The sequence below is a fragment of the Mus caroli genome, chromosome 7 (assembly GCF_900094665.2).
Source record: "Mus caroli chromosome 7, CAROLI_EIJ_v1.1, whole genome shotgun sequence".
Classification (NCBI taxonomy): domain Eukaryota; kingdom Metazoa; phylum Chordata; class Mammalia; order Rodentia; family Muridae; genus Mus; species Mus caroli.
The window spans coordinates 18,416,202-18,433,197 of record NC_034576.1 but is presented as its reverse complement, the minus strand read 5'-3'; the positions used below and the strand labels follow the sequence as shown (position 1 = coordinate 18,433,197).

General features: G+C 50.3%; 2 protein-coding genes across 7 annotated transcripts in view; one reads left to right on the top strand and one right to left on the bottom strand.

The window, feature by feature from the left end:
- The window catches only part of Qpctl (glutaminyl-peptide cyclotransferase like), a 9,236-nt gene extending 3,302 nt beyond the window's left edge, over positions 1-5,934 (top strand). The window contains exons 4-7 of one of the 2 annotated variants that reach the window (XM_021167251.2): positions 1,195-1,347; positions 1,434-1,533; positions 2,837-2,953; positions 4,964-5,934. In XM_021167251.2, the coding sequence (XP_021022910.1) occupies positions 1,195-1,347; positions 1,434-1,533; positions 2,837-2,953; positions 4,964-5,109 (516 nt within the window). In that variant the 3' untranslated portion in view covers positions 5,110-5,934. The remainder of the gene's footprint in view (positions 1-1,194; positions 1,348-1,433; positions 1,534-2,836; positions 2,954-4,963) is intronic. The other variant, XM_021167252.2, reaches the window with a different exon arrangement.
- Positions 5,935-8,005: 2,071 nt separating this feature from the next.
- Positions 8,006-16,996, bottom strand: part of Fbxo46 (F-box protein 46) — a 17,835-nt gene continuing 8,844 nt past the window's right edge. Inside the window, exons 1-3 of one of the 5 annotated variants that reach the window (XM_021167250.2) lie at positions 14,359-16,285; positions 12,577-12,698; positions 8,006-10,896 (exon numbers count right to left, since the gene is read on the bottom strand). In XM_021167250.2, the coding sequence (XP_021022909.1) occupies positions 8,989-10,800 (1,812 nt within the window). In that variant the 5' untranslated portion in view covers positions 10,801-10,896; positions 12,577-12,698; positions 14,359-16,285 and the 3' untranslated portion in view covers positions 8,006-8,988. Of the gene's footprint in view, positions 10,897-12,576; positions 12,756-14,358; positions 16,286-16,996 lie in introns of those variants that run through there. The other 4 variants (XM_021167247.2, XM_021167248.2, XM_029479623.1 and 1 more) reach the window with 4 other exon arrangements.

Here is a 16,996-nt window from a genome sequence, read left to right as displayed (position 1 = left end):
CCCCCCCCCCCCCGCAACCCCCTCCTGGCAGGCTCTCGTCCCCCCCACCCCCACCCCAAGTAACTTTTGGGTCACTGCCGATGACTTTTCTCTAAGCTCAGTATGTTCAATGATACGAACCTGGCTTCTCCTTCCTGTTATGTCTCCCTGAGTGAGAATAAAGTCCGACATTAGTAGAAATCTGTGGAATGAAAACACACATTTCATCAAGTCTCTGTCCTCCTCAGACCCTTTCTCTGGTTCCCCAGTGCTTCTGTTACAAACCAAGCCTGGAAAACTGTTGATCTTCCTAACGCCTCTCCTTCCTCTCACAGCCCCCTGGCCCCAGCTCTGGTCCAGGCCGTCCCCTTGCCTGGGAATACTGTTTGCTCTTTGCTAGGTCAAGTCCCATCAACTCACTCTCAGTGCAAATGCTCCTGTCCAGTGACCCAGTGGCCTCTGCTGGCCAGATCAGCCTGCAGCCTCCTGGACCCTCAGAAGCTGGTGATCTGGGAAGCATTTGTCCTAATTGTGTTTTGCTGTTTGTGCAGTGGGTCTGTCCATCAGTCTGTCTGTCTGTCTGTCTGCCCCAGCTAGACTTAAGTAATAATAACCAGAGCTGACTCGTTTTCAGTTCTTACAGACCTGAATTCAAATGTGATCCTGTGAACAGAACTGTTGCTAACCCCATTCATAGATGAAGACATTGAGCCAACCCTGGTGGCTAAGGCCTGTAATCCCAGCTCCTCCAGACATGGAGGCCTGAGGAGCAGAGAAGTTCAAGGCCAGCCTGGGCTACAGAGTGAGCTCAAGGGTAGCTTGGGCAATTGGATGAAACCCTGCATGTCTAGCATATGGGCATCCCTAGAGCATTCTCCAGCAGCACAAAAACAGAAACAAACAAGACAAAATAAAATGGGCATTATGCTGCACACCTGTGATCCCAGGAGGGCTGGAAAGGTGCAGTCCAGCTTGGGCTGTCCTAACTTTATCTCAAGACAAAACAACAACAACAAAAAGGTAGCTACTTTGTCTAACAACCACCTACAGCGTGGACTTGAACCCAGGCCTCTGGCTTAACCTGTGACTTCTGTCACCACACTGCATGAATGAGGACACTTGGTTTGTTCCACCCCAGATGTGCAAATAAATAGGCAAGGCCACGGGTGGGCCGATGCCAAGGGTTGGTGCTGATTTGGTGGCTTGCTCCTATAGGCAGCACCGGTGACTCTGCAGCTGCTTTTCTTGGATGGGGAGGAGGCACTGAAGGAGTGGGGACCAAAGGACTCCCTGTATGGCTCCCGGCACCTAGCTCAGATCATGGAGTCTATACCGCACAGCCCTGGCCCCACCAGGATCCAGGCTATTGTAAGATTCATTCCTCTGGGCTCTGGAGCAGGAGGTGGGGAGGGGGGAGGAGGGGTGGGTCAGTAGCACTGGACTCCTTCCCCTAGGAGCTCTTTGTCCTCCTCGACCTTCTGGGAGCATCCAGTCCGATCTTCTTCAGTCACTTCCCTCGCACAGCCCGCTGGTTCCAGCGACTGAGGAGCATCGGTAAGGAGGGCAGGCCAAGGCTGGGGTGGACAGGCACCTGACCCCTGTGTATCCTCTAGCCTTCCCTCCCATCCCTGGGCTAAGAAACTAGGAAAGAAACAAGCTGACCCTATGAAGGTCAAGTGTAGTGATTCTGAGAATTCTTTTGTTTAGTTTTGATTTTTTTTTTTTTGAGAAAGATTGTGTGTGTGTGTGTGTGTGTGTGTGTGTGTGTAGCCCCAGGCCGTCCTGGAACTCTATAGACCTGGCTGGCCTTAAACTCAGAGATCCACCTGCCTCTGCCTTCTAAGTGCTAGGATTAAAGGTGTGCGCTGCCACAGCTGGGCAACAGTAGAATTCCTGTGTGAGACAGACCTGATTTCAAACCCTGGGTCTGCCTGGACAAGACACTGGTCTCTCAAACCTCTACTTCTTTTATGGAAAACAAGCATGGTGACACTGCTAAGGGGGCATCGCTGTGAACTAGCCATCATGGTGTGCATGCCTGTAATACCAACACGCAGGAAGCTGAGGCACAGGGATTGCAGGTTCAAGGCTATTCTGGGCTACATAATGAGTTTCAGTCTAGGATAAGCTGCCTGGTGGTGTTCACCTATATCCCAGAACTTGTAAGGCTGAGGCAAGAGGAGTGTGAATTCTAGGCAAGTCTGGGCTATGAAGCAAGGTCTTATCTAAAATAACAACTGATATTGGTGGTGACACAGCACTTGGGAGGTAGTTGTAGGGCAGGAGGATTAAGGAGGGCTCGTGGTCATCCTCAGCCACATATAGAGTATGAGGCTGGCTGCAGCACCTGAAGATCCTGTCTCTGAAAATGTCTAAATAAATAAATAGACTAGAAGAGGGACATGGGGGTCAGCAGCATGGCTCAGTGAGTAAAGGTGCTTGCCTTAAAAGCCTGGCAGCCCGTCAATTCCCCAGAACTCTTGTAAAGTTGGAGGGAGAGAACTGACTCCACTCCCCAAACCACACAAGGACGAGTACGAAAAAGAAACGGAGGCATCCACCTCCTCCTACACAGAGAAGGAGTACATGGGACCAGAGTAGGCAACGTGCAATAAAAAGAAACACATGGAGCTGGAGAGCTGTCTCAGTGGGGAAGAGCACTGGCTGCCCTTTCAGAGGATATGGGTTCGAGTCCCAGCACCCATGTATAACTCCAGTTCTGGGGACCTGATGTACTCTCCTTTGGCCCCGCAGGCACTGTACGCACATGGAGCACATATACATGCACTGGTATTGGGGTGGCATATCTATCTGACTGCTGACTATGATCTTGCTCTCTAATCCCACTCCTCGCCAGAGAAGCGCCTTCACCGGCTGAACCTACTCCAGTCTCACCCCCAGGAAGTGATGTACTTCCAACCCGGGGAGCCCCCCGGCCCTGTGGAAGATGACCACATCCCCTTCCTTCGCAGAGGTACTTGCTGGGGTGAGGGGTACAAGGAAGCCTCCTTCCCAAGGCTAGGGACTGCTGGCAAGTGGCTCAGTCCTGATCTCTTCATCTGTAAAATGGGGAGTATGGAGGGCATTAAATATGCAAATAAGGGTCAAGATTTGACTTGGAGCTGAGCCCAGTATACAGAAAGCGCACAGTGCTGCCTCTTGCATGCCAGGAGAGCATCCTTTTCCTCACTGATTCCTTCAGTGAGTGCCTCTCCAGGTGGGTGAGGAATGAGGTGTCAGAGCTACTCCCCAGGCCAGCTGCCTCTGTGAACACACAAGGAAGGAAGGACTTTGGTTCAAATCTTACTGTACTGTTTACTAGGGCTAGAACTCAGGCAAATCAGTATGTCTGTTTCTCTGCTTCAATTTCCATAGCTATAAAATGGGAGTAAAAGACAGTAGTACTGGACAGGACTACAGTCTTAGCAGGAGAATTATATGAGCCTATAAATTTTGAGAGTATAGTTCAATGGTAGGGCCTCTGCCTAGAATCCCCTAGTGAGGGGTCAGGGCGAGGCTCAGTGGTAGAGCCCCTGCCTAAGTTATCTTAGCACCACCCAACCAACACCATCCCACCCACATCCCCACATCTGTTAAACCCCATCCCCCTGGCCAACAATAGAAAGCCATCCTAAAACCTGCAAAGAAAATGAGACCAGGCCGGGCGTGGTGGCGCACGCCTTTAATCCCAGCACTCGGGAGGCAGAGGCAGGCGGATTTCTGAGTTCGAGGCCAGCCTGGTCTACAAAGTGAGTGCCAGGACAGCCAGGGCTACACAGAAAAACCCTGTCTCGAAAAACCAAAAAAAAAAAAAAGAAAATGAGACCAGCCTGGACAACTTACTATAGTGAGACCCTGTTTCTAACCAAATAGTTAAGCATGATTAACTAAATAAGGGTAATGGCAGTAGATGCCTACCTTAGACGAACCTAGGAGATGTGGCTCCTTTGGTAAAGCTCTTGCTTCTTGTGCATGAATCCTGGGCTGCATCCCCAGCAGTCAGTAGCCTGGGTTTGGTGGTGCAGATCTGTAGTCCCAGCATTGGGGAGGTGGAGCCAAGTAGGTGAGATGGTCACTGCAGCCCCATAGCAAGCATCAGATATGTCCAGTGAGGAACAAGGGCCTCCTTCTCTGCCTCTACAGGTCCTTCAGTTTTGAGGTTCTTGGATTTGTTATGTAAACAACAGTCCTTATTTATTTATTTATAAGACTGGGTTTTATTATGTAGTATGGGCTGTTCTGGAACTCACTTACGTAGACCAGGCTAGCCTCTTTAAACTCACCACGGCCCACATGTTCTGCCTCCCGACTACTGGGATTAAAGGAAGGCGTGCACCACCACCACCCAGCAATTAAAACATTATTGTGAGCATGCAGGTGCATGGAGGTGCCGGTGGAGGTCAGAGGTTAGAGGTCAGCTCGTGGGAACCTGTTGTCTTCTTTTACAATGTGCCAGATTGAACTCTGGTCAACAGGCTTGGTGGTAGCCTGCTGCATCACTAACTTTTCTTTTTATTTATTTATTTATTTAATGTATGTGAGTACATTGTAGCTGTACAGATGGTTGTAAGCCTTCATGTGGTTGTTGGGAATGGAATTTTTAGGACCTCTGCTCGCTCTGACCCAAAGATTTATTATTATACATAAGTACACTGTATTGTAGCTGACTTCAGACACACCAGAAGAGGGAGTCAGATCTCATTACGGATGGTTGTGAGCCACCATGTAGTTGCTGGGATTTGAACTCAGGACCTTCGAAGAGCAGTCAGAGAGAGCTCTTACTTGCTGAGCCATCTCACCAGCCCCATCACTAACTTTTCTTAAACAGCATGTACCTTCTTATATTTAAAATCTTTCCTCAGGGCTTGAGGATGTAACTCAGAGGTCGCGTGTTTGCTTAGCATACCCAAGGTCTTGGGTTGAGAGGTCAGCAAGCACTCGTCTTCGGGTTGCATCTGATGGATGAAATATCCTGTCCCCTCAGGGGTCCCGGTGCTCCACCTCATTGCCACGCCCTTCCCTGCTGTGTGGCACACACCTGCTGACACCGAGGCCAACCTCCACCCACCCACTGTGCATAACCTGAGCCGCATCCTTGCTGTGTTCCTGGCCGAGTACCTGGGACTCTAGCCTGCAGACTGATACCTTGAAGGAATCTTACACTTAGCTGTGGACTGGACAGGGGCACCTTGAGCCAGTGCAGGGTGGCCAGTCTCACCTCAGATGTATGCTACAACCATGTGAAGCCACCGTGTTTCAAGGATGCAAGGAACACTGAGGGCACGAAAGAGCCAAAAGAAATAAGGAATCCTTTGGCTTCTGTCCTGAAGTAAATAACTGGAAGGTTCCAAGGGACCAAATGATGTGTCACGGGCTGGCACTTGGACCAGCACCACCAACCAAATGAATCCTCTGTGGCTAATGTTTGATGTCAGTTCATTTGCTACCGTACTCCACGTGGGCATGGGCTCATAACTTAGGACAGAGACGAAGCCTAGTTCGGTGGTCTACGGTCTGCTTGGCTCAGGGGTGACAACCTCGAGGGTTAAGGGGAACTGAAGGCCACAGCGCTCATGAAAAGTGTCACTAAATGAACTTCCTCACTGCAAAGGTGAGATCTTCCAGAGCAAGAGGATGAAAGGTTCATACTCCACAGTGGGACCTCTTTGCAGGAAGGTATTTCAAGTGAAGCTGCCTCCAGGATTCTTTGGGAAATACTGCCTTTGACAGGTTGAGAGTAGGAATGGACTGAACAGGCAGAGGTCCACCTGGACGAAGCTACCCTTTCCTTTTGTTGTGTGTGCAACTCTAGTGAAGAGTTTCTTTTCTCTTGAGACTTTGTTTCTCTGTGTAGCCCTGCCTGATCTGAAACTCAATCTATAGACCAGCTGGCCTCAAATTTAGATTCACCTTCCTCTACCTCTAGACTGCTGGGATTAAAGGCCTGTGCCCCCAATGCCTGGCTGGCCTGGAACTTTCTATGTAGATCTTGAACATAAGAGCCATGACTCCACCGTCACTGGAATTGAAAGGAAAAGCCACCACACCCAGCCCTACTGCTTTCTTTTTTTTATAATTTTATTTCATGTGCAATTGTATTTTGTGAGAGTGTTAGATCCTCTAGAACTGGAGTTAAAGCCATGTGTGTACTGTCATATACTGACACTGGGAATTGAACCTGGATCCTCTGGAAGAGTAGCCTTTGCTCTTAACCACTGAGCCATCTCTCCAAATGAGGTACATATAGCCCTGACTTCTCTGGAGTTATGGTGTCCAGGTTAGCCACAAGCTCAGAATCCTCCTACTCGGTCCTGAGTGCTGGGATAACAGGCTTATACCATGCCATAGCCAGCCGGAGGTTCTCAAGCCCAGTAAACAAACAAAACCAAACCAGGCTCCCTAGCTGGGTGGTGGTGCTGCACGCCTTTAATCCCAGCACTCAGGCAGTAGAGGCAGGTGGATCTCTGAGTTCCATGCCAGCCTGGTCTACAGAGTAAGTTTCAGGACAGCCAGGGCCACACAGAAACTCTGCTTTAAAAAGCCAAAACAAAACCAAAAAATTAAAAACCAAAAATATCCCTTCCAACCAACCAAAAATAAAAAAATAAAATGAAAATAAAACAGGCTTCCAAGATCCACACCAAACCTACTACAGTACCAACAGGGCATCATCATCATAGTGGGTCATGACTGCACCTTCCATCTCAGTACCCGCGAGACAGAAGTAAGTAGATTTCGGGGACAGCCAGGGCTACACAATGAATCCTGTCTCAGTTAGACCACCTTATTCTTAAGGCCAGTTTGGTGAATGCACAGTTGCTTAGAAAACATACTCCAGGATGAACCCTGTCAGTCACCTAGGACTTGCTCAGTATGTGCAAAACCATCCATCTAAGTAAGATGAAGGGTGTCCACGAGCTTCCTAGTCAACTTCAGCACAGTTCCTGGGAACCTGAGCCATAACTCACAGAAGAGCCAGGAATGATGACACAGGTCTGTTCATCTTTGCTCATTAAGTTCAAGGCCTGCCTGGGATAGAATGAATTCCAAACGTGCTTGGCAATTTAGTGAGGCCCTATCTAAAAGTGGACTGAAAATGTAGCTTAGTGCCTAGAATCCCCCAGTGAGGGGCTAGGGGTGTGGCTCAGTGGTAGAGCCCCTGCCTAGAATCCCCCAGTGAGGGGCTGGGGGCGTGGCTCAGTGGTAGAGCCCCTGCCTAGCACGTGTGGCTCTGGGTTCCATTCTCAGCGACACACATACACATATACATACACGCACACACACACACACTCACCATCTGGTTATTTGTAAATGGGATAGAAAACGAATTTTTTGGGTCTGTGAAAAAGTTTCAGTGGATAGAAATGCTTGTTGCCTAAGCCTGATGATTTTAGTTTGATTCCTGAAACCTACTGTGGGAAGAGACCTACGCACATGTGCAGTCCCACATGTGCACCTGTGCTACTCACACATCACACGTACATGCACAAAAGGATATGAACTCAGAGATCTGCCTGCCTCTGCCGTCCAAATGCTGGGACCAAAGTCGTGGGCCACCACTGCCTGGCACCTACCCCCAGCGTGTCTCACGTATATAAAAATGAGAGGCTGTGGAGACAGTTCAGTAGTGGAGTGCAGGCATGAAGATCTGAAATCCAAACCTCACCCTCCACATAAGCTGAGCATGACAGCGCACATCTGAGTTCTGATGGATGAGAGGTATTCACAGTGTGTGGAGCTCCTCTGCCACCAAGGGACTTACTTCCCTTTCTGTCACAGCAGGACTCCCTTGCAGTCACAGACCACAGCGATGAGGGCTCCCAGGGATAGGTTCTTGAGAGAAATAAAAAATGACCCTGTTGAAGCTACCACTGTTGTGAGACATTTAAAACAACTAAGTCTTTCTGAGGCTTAGGGACTCAGCTAGGGATGGGTGCCTTCTCCCTTTCCAGTTCTCTCTGCTAAGCAAACCTATGGGTCTCTCCGTTACCATCCCCTCTTAACATCACACACACCAGGCTGGGCACAGCGTTATAAATATTGATTTTATAGAAAGGACCAATTCAAAACTGGTCAGACGCCACACACGAGAAGCTCCCGGGACCACAATGAAGGAGAAAATAAAATGAAACCCCCAAACGAGGAAAAACCCCAGACAAAAATATTTTGGACCAAACTGCCTCAAAATTAAGGTCCCAGGTTAACCAAGAGATTCTAAAGAAACTTGTGGCTGGGGTGGGGTAGGTGCAGAGACCCTAATGCCTCAGAGAGGACCCCAAAGTGGAAGAAGAATCCCGGCGAAATCCAGACCCGCTGGCCTGTCCCTCTGGCTGGCTTGTCATCCAGGAGTGAGGCGAGGGGCTTCACAGCTTTACTGAGGAAAGAGTCAGTGACAAGAGCCTAAGGGGTTCTCCTACGCTTGAGGGGACTTCAACCCTCCTTCCCCTAGAGACTCTGGTAGTTTGAGGTTCAGAAGAAAACTTTTTTTTTTATTTAATGAGGAAACATCTAGAAATGCTGGGCTGCCTCAAAAAAGTGCCAACTTGAGTTGTGAGCTAAGGGCCTGGATGGGCCACCCTCAGAGCATGCAGCGCCTTGGTAAGCACAGCTCCAAAGACAACTGGGGGAGGCACAGAACGGAGGGCCAGCTTGAGGAAAGCCTCAGGTGGTACCAAAATTAGCTGCCGTCTGCCCCCTGCTGGTGGGTCCTTAGGGTGGAGAGACTCGGGGATGGATGGAGGTGAAATTGAGATGCTGATTTAAAAAAAAAAAAAAGGCAAAAAACCACATCCCTCTCTGAGGGTCCATGGCCCTGGCTCTGAAGAATAAAAAACCAACAGAGGTCAAACAAGGTATTTACCCTGTTGATCCCAAACCTGGTCCCAGTTCTGGTGGGAGATGGACGCTGCATGGACTGGTAGGTGTTGGCTGGTGACTTAGTCCTGGTCCCCAGCTCCCGGCAAAGTGGGGAGGGGCTAGGTATCGCAGGTGTCCCCTCATCCACAGGCTTCACCTCCCCTCTTCCCGGCCAGCACGGCCTCCACCCACTCCATTGCACGGCAGTACCCAGTTGTTGTCATGCAAGCCCAGGCGGCAGCCTGGTGTCTCGCGATCGGCTCTGCGGCAGCACATCCAGTAGGAACGTCCGTAAGGCAGGTCATGGTGGTAGGGTTTGGGGTGCCAGCGGCAGAGTGACACATCACCCTTCTCGTATCTCTTGCGGCACTGCTTACAAGGGTCATCTCGGTAGAGCGGGTCTCGGCTCCAGCGAGAGTCCGTGGCACGAACGCCGAAAGCCTCGATGATCCCCTTGAAGTGGTGGCAGGTGCACTTGAGGGCTGCCAGGGCCCGTGTGGGCAGGAAGCTGAATATCTTGACGAGCACGTGCTCAGGCAGCAGCAGCATGTACTGCCGTGGCTCCAGAAGACGCTGGATTTTGAAGCGAATCTCCAGGAAGTCATGTGACACATGCCGGTACAGGCGGCATAGGGAGGTGTCCGTTGTGCCCTCAGAATCATCGGGGCCTGGCACTGTGCTTGGTATATCAGCTGGGGGTGGCTCAGGAGGCCCTTCTGGACCGCGGGACTGCAGGAAGAAGAGCTGGCCAGGTGGGGGTGGCTCCTCAGGGCTCACTGTCAGGCACACAGTCTCTTCCTTCACGTTCTTGGTGCCATCTTTGCCAAAGAAGATGCACGCATCCACTACACCTGTCACCACCACATCTACATGGAATCCTGACGCACCACAGTCCCGGGCAGGGGGTGGAGGCGGTGCTGGTGGAGTGTCCTCAGGCCTGGCGGGGGCTGGTGTCTCACCCTCACTGGCTTCATCAGCCCTGGCCAATAGGAACTCCACATTGCTGGGAAGGGCATCCCTGGAGGGGCTGATAAGCTGGTACAAGTCGCAGGTGATTTTGTCTTTGGCTCGAGTCCCAGGTCCAGGACTACCAGGGTAGGCACAACCAGGCCGGCCTCCACCCCCATTGGGTAAGTTGCCATCTGGTGAATGGGGCTCTCGGACATTGGAGATTCGGAAAGCTATACGCACCTCGCCGGGCCCAGGGCCCGGCCGTTCCTCCTTGCGGAGACCCTTGGTAGGAGGGCTGTCCCGCTGGGCCTCAAAGTGGGCCACTGCCTCAGCAACTCGGCTGCAGTCACCACCACCAGACCGCCTTTCTGACCCTAGCCCCTTGGCTGGTCCCCCCTGATCAGCTGACACAAAGACCACGGGAGCTGGGGTACTGGGGCGCGGATAACTCTGCAGGGCCAGGGCAGCTCTCTGTTCAACCAGGGCCACCATTTCTGCTACAGAGACCAGGTCTACATCATCCCCGGATGAAGTGGGGGTCACCTCAGTGGCAGGGGTTCCTTCTCGGCCCCCATGGTCTGGAGGAGCCTTGGTGGGCTCAAGGCAGCGCCTCCTCCTCTTGGCTTTGGAGCTGTCACTGCCCCAGTGCCCTTTGACCTTCATAGAGCTGGCCCGGCTACCTCCACCACACTGGTGGGCCACAAAGAAGGCCACCTTCTCCTTTGTATTTCCAGGCTTGATAACATACCACGTGTCCAGCAGGACCCGACCCTCATCGCCGGAAGCTGCTGTAGAGAGGAGTGGAGCATGCTGGGAGGCGGGGGCTTCTGCAGCCACGGCAGGTGGCCTGCTCTCCAAGCGCGCTGGCCTGTGGTCGGGCTCAGTCCCGCTGCTTGTGTCAGGGCAGACTGGCGGCTTGAGGGCTGTGGAAGGCGGGCGCGGCTGGTTCTGGGAATACTTGCTGAAGGGCCGGGGGCACCAGAGTTGGAAGGGCAGGAGGCTGCCCCTGTCCATGCTGGGCAGCAATGACAAGCAGCAGCAGGTAGTCACTCAGTCTCAGGGCCAGGTTGGTAGTGGGGAGCTCTCCAGGCCACCTGCAGACACAGAAGGCTGCAACAGTGAGCTCGTGGCCTTTCTTCCCAACACCACCCACACTTAAACTTCTGCCCAGGGGACAGGCCAAATTAAGGCACTGAGAACTGTGTGCCCCAGACAGTGGAGGGGTGCAAGCCTAACCACTGCATGTGGGAGGAAGAATGAGACCTATTACACACACACACACACACACACACACACACACACACACACACACACACACACACTTTCTCTCTTTGGCTAGGGACGTGGCTCACTGGTAAGAGCCACTGTCTGGAATCCCCCAGAAAAGGGCTGGGAATGTGGTTCTGTGGTACAGCAACAGCACTCGCATGACTTTACCCAGTGAGGGACTTGGGCTGTGGCTCAGTGGTAGCCTACTTACTAGGCTAGATTGTGTCCCTAGCATGGCCAAGAGAACAAAACTCTTCCAGCCCCACACCAGGTAAGCAGAGGGATGCCCCCCAAATTTCCTGGTCTCCTAAAACTGGTTTTTGTTTTTGCTTTTGGGTTTTTTTTTTTTTTTTTTTTTGAGACAGGGTCTCTCTGTGTGTAGCCCTGGCTGTCCTAAAACTCATTACATAGACCTTCAACTCAGAGACCCACCTGCTTCTGTCTCCCAAGTACCGGAATTAAAGGAGTGCAATACCACGCCTGGCTTGACCTTTAAGGGAAAGTACCAGGCTGACCAAGCTCCTCCTCCTTACATGTGCCCTCCAGCAGCCAGGTCCAGCCTTCTCCATAGTCTCGGCTGCTGGAGCACACACAGGGATGAAGTGATTAGGCAGGGGAGGAAAATATGAAGCCAGAACTAGACAGGCCCTTAAGAAACTCACTCTTAGGATTGGAGAGATGGCTCTCGGTTAAGAGCACTGTCTGCTCTTTCAGAGGTCCTAAGTTCAATTCCCAGCACCCACATGGTGGCTCATGACCATCTATAAAGGGATTTGATGCCCTTTTCTGGCATGCAGGTGTACATGCAGCCGAGCACTCATAGACATAAAGTAAATAAAAATAGAAAGAAAAAAAGGACTTCACTCTCCACTTGTTTTGGGCCATAGGGTTCTTCTTCTTCTTTTTTAAAAAAGGATTTATTTTATATATATGTACACATACACAGTAGCTGTATTCAGACACACTGGAGGGCATCAGACCTCATTACAGATGGCTGTGAGCCATCATGTGGTTGCTGGGATTAGAACTCAGGACCTCTGGAAGAGAAGTTAGTGCTATTAACTGCAGAGCCATTTCTCCAGCCTGGCCATGGGGTACTTAAATATGATGGCGATGGGTCTTTATCTCCTTTTGAAGACAGGGCCTCATGGTAGCTCAGGCTAGTCTTGAACTCACAGCAATCCAATCCTCTGGGATTCCTCATTCTGGGATTACAAATGTAAAACACTATACTCAAGTTTTTTTGAGATTCTTTATTTTTGGAGGCATGATCTCACTCTTTAGCCCCCAGCTGCCTTGAAACTCACTAGGTAAGACAGGCTCTCGTCAGGTTCCTAGCAATCACCTTGCCTCAGCCTCCCAGGTATGTGGGACCACAGGCCCCAGTCACAGCATCTATTGAGGGTATCCTTAATAATGACTCTTTTCTGTTTTCCCATGGCTTTGCATACATCAACTAATCTGGAAGCAGTTTTGTCAATGAGTCTGATGGCAACATTTTCTGTCCCACTTTCTACTTACCAGTGAGTAGCAGACCCCTTGTCTCCATCTTTGGCCCATCCCTTCCAGACATCTCCACATGCAAATAACCCTCCGGCAGGGCATGGTGATGTACGCTGCCTGTAATCTCAGAACTGGAGGGGCTGAGGCAAAAAGATGCAGCGTTCCAGATCAACCTGGGCTACACTGTCAGACCCTGTCTAAAAATAAACCACCAAACAAACAAACAAAAATGAAGAGGATAACCCTTCATACTTTTAAGCCCTGATCATGCCAATGGAACAGAACTAAAGTAAAACTACATGCCAAGAATTAGGTCCAGTCCACTGCGTGTCTTTGTAAATTAAGTTCTATGGAAACAAATTATGGCTGTTTTCACGCAAAAAGAACAGGGCTGCATCAATAACTGTTTGGCTGGAAATAATTCATTACCTAGTCCGTCACAGAAAAAGTTAGCTGATGCTGTAGGATAGACTGCCCACTCTAAATCCAGACAATTCTGATAAATTAGCACTTCATGGTCCTGCAGGTGCCATTCAAACCTCAGCCTCCAAACGCATCACCAGTGACAGGACCCCGATCTTAAGAATCCTCCCCCAAACCTCCTACCCTCACTTCCAGTATCTTAATGTCCCACCAATGTCCAGACTTTTTCAAATTCTCCTTTAAAAACTCAATCTCCTCCCCTACAAAGCCTGGTGGAGCATGCCTGTAGTCCCAGCACTTGGGAGGCTATGACATGAGACAGGAGGCTAAGGAGTTCCAGACCCTGTCTAAACAAACCCAAAGTGGTGCACACCTTCAATTCCAGCACTTGGGAGGTAGAAGCTAGTGGATCTCTGTGAGCTTAAGGCCAGCCTGTTCTATATATCTAGTCCTAGGCCAACTAGTGCTACCGAGAGACCTTGTCTCATAAATAAATAAAATAAGAATAGAGGGCTGAAGAGATGGCTCAGCAGTTAAAAGCACTTGCTGCTCTTACAGAGGGCTCAAGTTTGGTTCCCAGCACCCACAGGAAGGCTCTCTGTAACTCCAGTTCCAGAGGATCTGGTTTCCAACGGCACCAGGTACGTATGTGATGCATAGATACACATGCATGCAAAACAACCATATACATTAAAATTAAAAAAAACAAACAAACCAGTATGTTGTCCAGCACAGAAAAGTCCAACCATCAATAACTTTTCATATATCTGAAGACACACAAAATACCTGAATCTCAAGTATTTGAGATCACAAGTGACTCAGTGGGCCTCAGCTCATTCCAAACACCAGTCCTGACTCTACCCCGTCATTCCCCCGAAGTTCAGGAACCATGAAAGAACCCAGACATAATAAAACCCCATTTAAAACGAATCCCAAACCAAATAAATTTCAATAGCCCCCAGTGGTACCAGGAGAGGTACAATAGCAGACATATGTCCCGAATCCCGCAGCTGTTTGCAGATGAGCCACTGAAAGGAAAGTGTCCTCCTGCCCTTGGTGACAAAGGTAGGAAGTATTCAAGCCCAAGGATTCTGGCCCCGAAATATTCTCATCTTGTGCCCACCATACACCCCCAGTCACAGTCACAAAGGACACTCATAAAATGCAACCAAGCCTTCCACATTACAAAATAAATGAACCCAAGGTTTCTTAAGCCCCAGGGAACCCTAAAGTATCCCCTCCACATCCACAACTTCCCCCAAGAGCTCAAATATCGCTTAGAAGCAAACGAATCCCCCAGATCTTGGACCCGCCTCCTTTGGAGCCCCTCCGGTGACCCCCGCCAAACACCCGGACACGCCCCCCAGGCGCCCTCACCCGCAGCGCCTCCTCCAGGCGGTAGGGAGAAGGGCGACCCACAAGCATGCGCACTCTAGCCTTGTGGGCCCGCCCCCCTCGCGCGGGCTGGCACGCTGCGCACTCCGACCCGCCCCTTTGTTGACAGACGCGCGCGTGACGGCCTGAGCCAATGAGCGACCGGGGTTCAGAGCCGTGCCCAAATAAGGAAGGCCCTGGCAAAGGGACCAGGAGGAGCAAGACTGGACGAGTAGGCGGGAGGTGACAGGGAGGAGGTGGGCGGGATGGAAACAGATGTACGGGAGTAGGGACAAATTCCCAAAGCCCAACACTGCCGAACCGGAAACCCGGTAACCCGGTCCGGACACAGGCAGATGCACTCAAGGGGAGGTATATTACTCGATGTTCCCTTAAAACCAGAGCCCTGATTGACGTTAAAGATTTAAAGGGACACAGCGCCAGGAGATTGAGGACTGGGGCAGAAAGAAGAGTATGGGAGAGAGGTCGGAGACCCTGGCTTTGTTTACCAGTTGTGGTAGGGATAGAGAAATTTCTCGGTGGGACGCCCAGAGCCTTAGTTACCTTGCCTTTAAAACAAATAGGCAAGCAGGAATGGCATCTCATGCCTGTAATTCCAGTAGTCTGGGAGGCTGAAGCAGGAAGAGTTTTAAGCCAATCTGGGTTATATAGTGTGAGACTGTTGTAATATAAAAATTAAAATCATAAAAATGGAATGAGCAAAACTACGACGACGCCCCCCCCCCATACACACACACACACACACAAACACACAAATAGGCAAACGAGGGGCTAAAGGAATGGCTCAGCGTTAAAAGTTCTGGCTGCTCTTGCAGAGGACCCAGGTTCAGTTTCAGCACCTATATGGCAGGCAGATCACAATGGACTGTAAATCCAGTTCCAGAGGACTGACACCCTCTTTTGACCACTATGGGCACTGCATGCATGGGGTACACAGACTAAGTGTGGGCAAAATATATTTAAAATATTGAATATAAAGAAGGAGGCGAATTAGGAAACAAAGTAGGAGGATCAGGAGTTCAAGGCCAGCCTAGACTACATCAGATCTCATTTGAACAGCCAAAATCAATTACTAACCCTGTACTGGTCCCCACAATCATGGCCTTGGCCTTGAAGGACATGTCCATTCTTTCCTGTCTTACACCCCCTATAGGGAAACAACAGGAAATCACTCAATAATGACTTTTACTTTATCCTAAAATTAAAACACCTTGTGTTTCTGGCCTATGTCAGGCTGATTCAAGCGAAACTCAACGGTGGCTTTCAGTGCAGTGCTGGTGGCTGGAGAGATGGTTTATCAGCTAAAGATGTGTATGGCTTTTCCACAGGAGCCAAGAATTCCACAAATCTACAGTTTTAAGGATTTGTTTTTATTACCTTTCGAGTGTGTGTATGTGCCTCTTGTGTGTCTGAGTGTGGGTAAGTACATGTGAATCTAGGTGCCCATACTCCAGATGAGGGCACTGGAGTTATAGGCACCTGTGACCCACCTGATGTGGTGCTGGGAAACAAGCTCCAGTCCTCTGAAAGAGCAGCAAATGCTCTTTTCTGCAAAGCCATTTCTCTAGACCTGTCATCCACAGTTTTAATGAGAACCATTAACTCGGCGATCCCAGACTGCCTGAGAGTGAAGCTGATAGAGCAGGGCTACACTCCACACCCTCATCAAGTGCTCCTAGTAATTAGAGAATGCACATTCCCACACCCTGAGATACACGCACTGTGGGCTCCTCCAGAGTGCATGCACTGATGACACTGGGCTCTCAGGCAAGGGAAAGACATCCACTCACAGGCAGCATAAACATGTTAATCACAATAGCAGTTACCACCAAAGCACTTCAAATTAACTCACCTAGGGCAGGAGAGAGGGCTCAGAGGTTAAGAGCAGGGACTGCTCTTCCTAGGGACCTGAGCTCAATTCCCAGCAACCACATGGTGGCTCACAACCATCTGATACCCTCTTCTGGTGTGTCTGAAGACAGTGATAGTGTACTCATATACACAATAAATAAATCATAAAAAAATAATCCCTACATCTCTCTCTAGGGTCTCAGTGTGTACTCCAGCCTAGCCTCAAACTCTTAATCCTGCCTCTGAGCACTGGGAGCCCACGCATGCTCCTCAACTTCCATGCCTCATTTTCATGTCTCTATTTCCCGTCTACGTATGGCATACGAATGAGCTTGGATGGGAGTATATAAGAGCCTGTGAATGCACATGAGTGTGTAGTGGCCAGAGGTCAACAACAAGTGTCTTCCTCAATCATTTGGCATGTCTATTGTTTTTTCTTTTGAGACAGGGTCTCATCTATGTAGCCCTGGCTAGCCTAGAGCTTGCCTTGAATTCATAGATCTGCCAGCCTCTGCCTCCCCAGTGGTGGGATTAAAGTTGAGTGTACCACCATGACAGACTGCACATGGTTTGTCCCCTACCTCTGGTAGTGGCTTGACTAGGTGGCCAATAAGCAGAGGAATTCAAGTGTCTCTACCCACTGCCCTCTAGGTTCTGGTTCCAGACACACAGCCCTGCCTGGCTTCTGAGGTGGGTGCTGCACATCTCTGTCTGGCTTCTGAGGTGGGTGCTGCACATCTCTGCCTGGCTTCTGAGGTGGGTGCTGCAC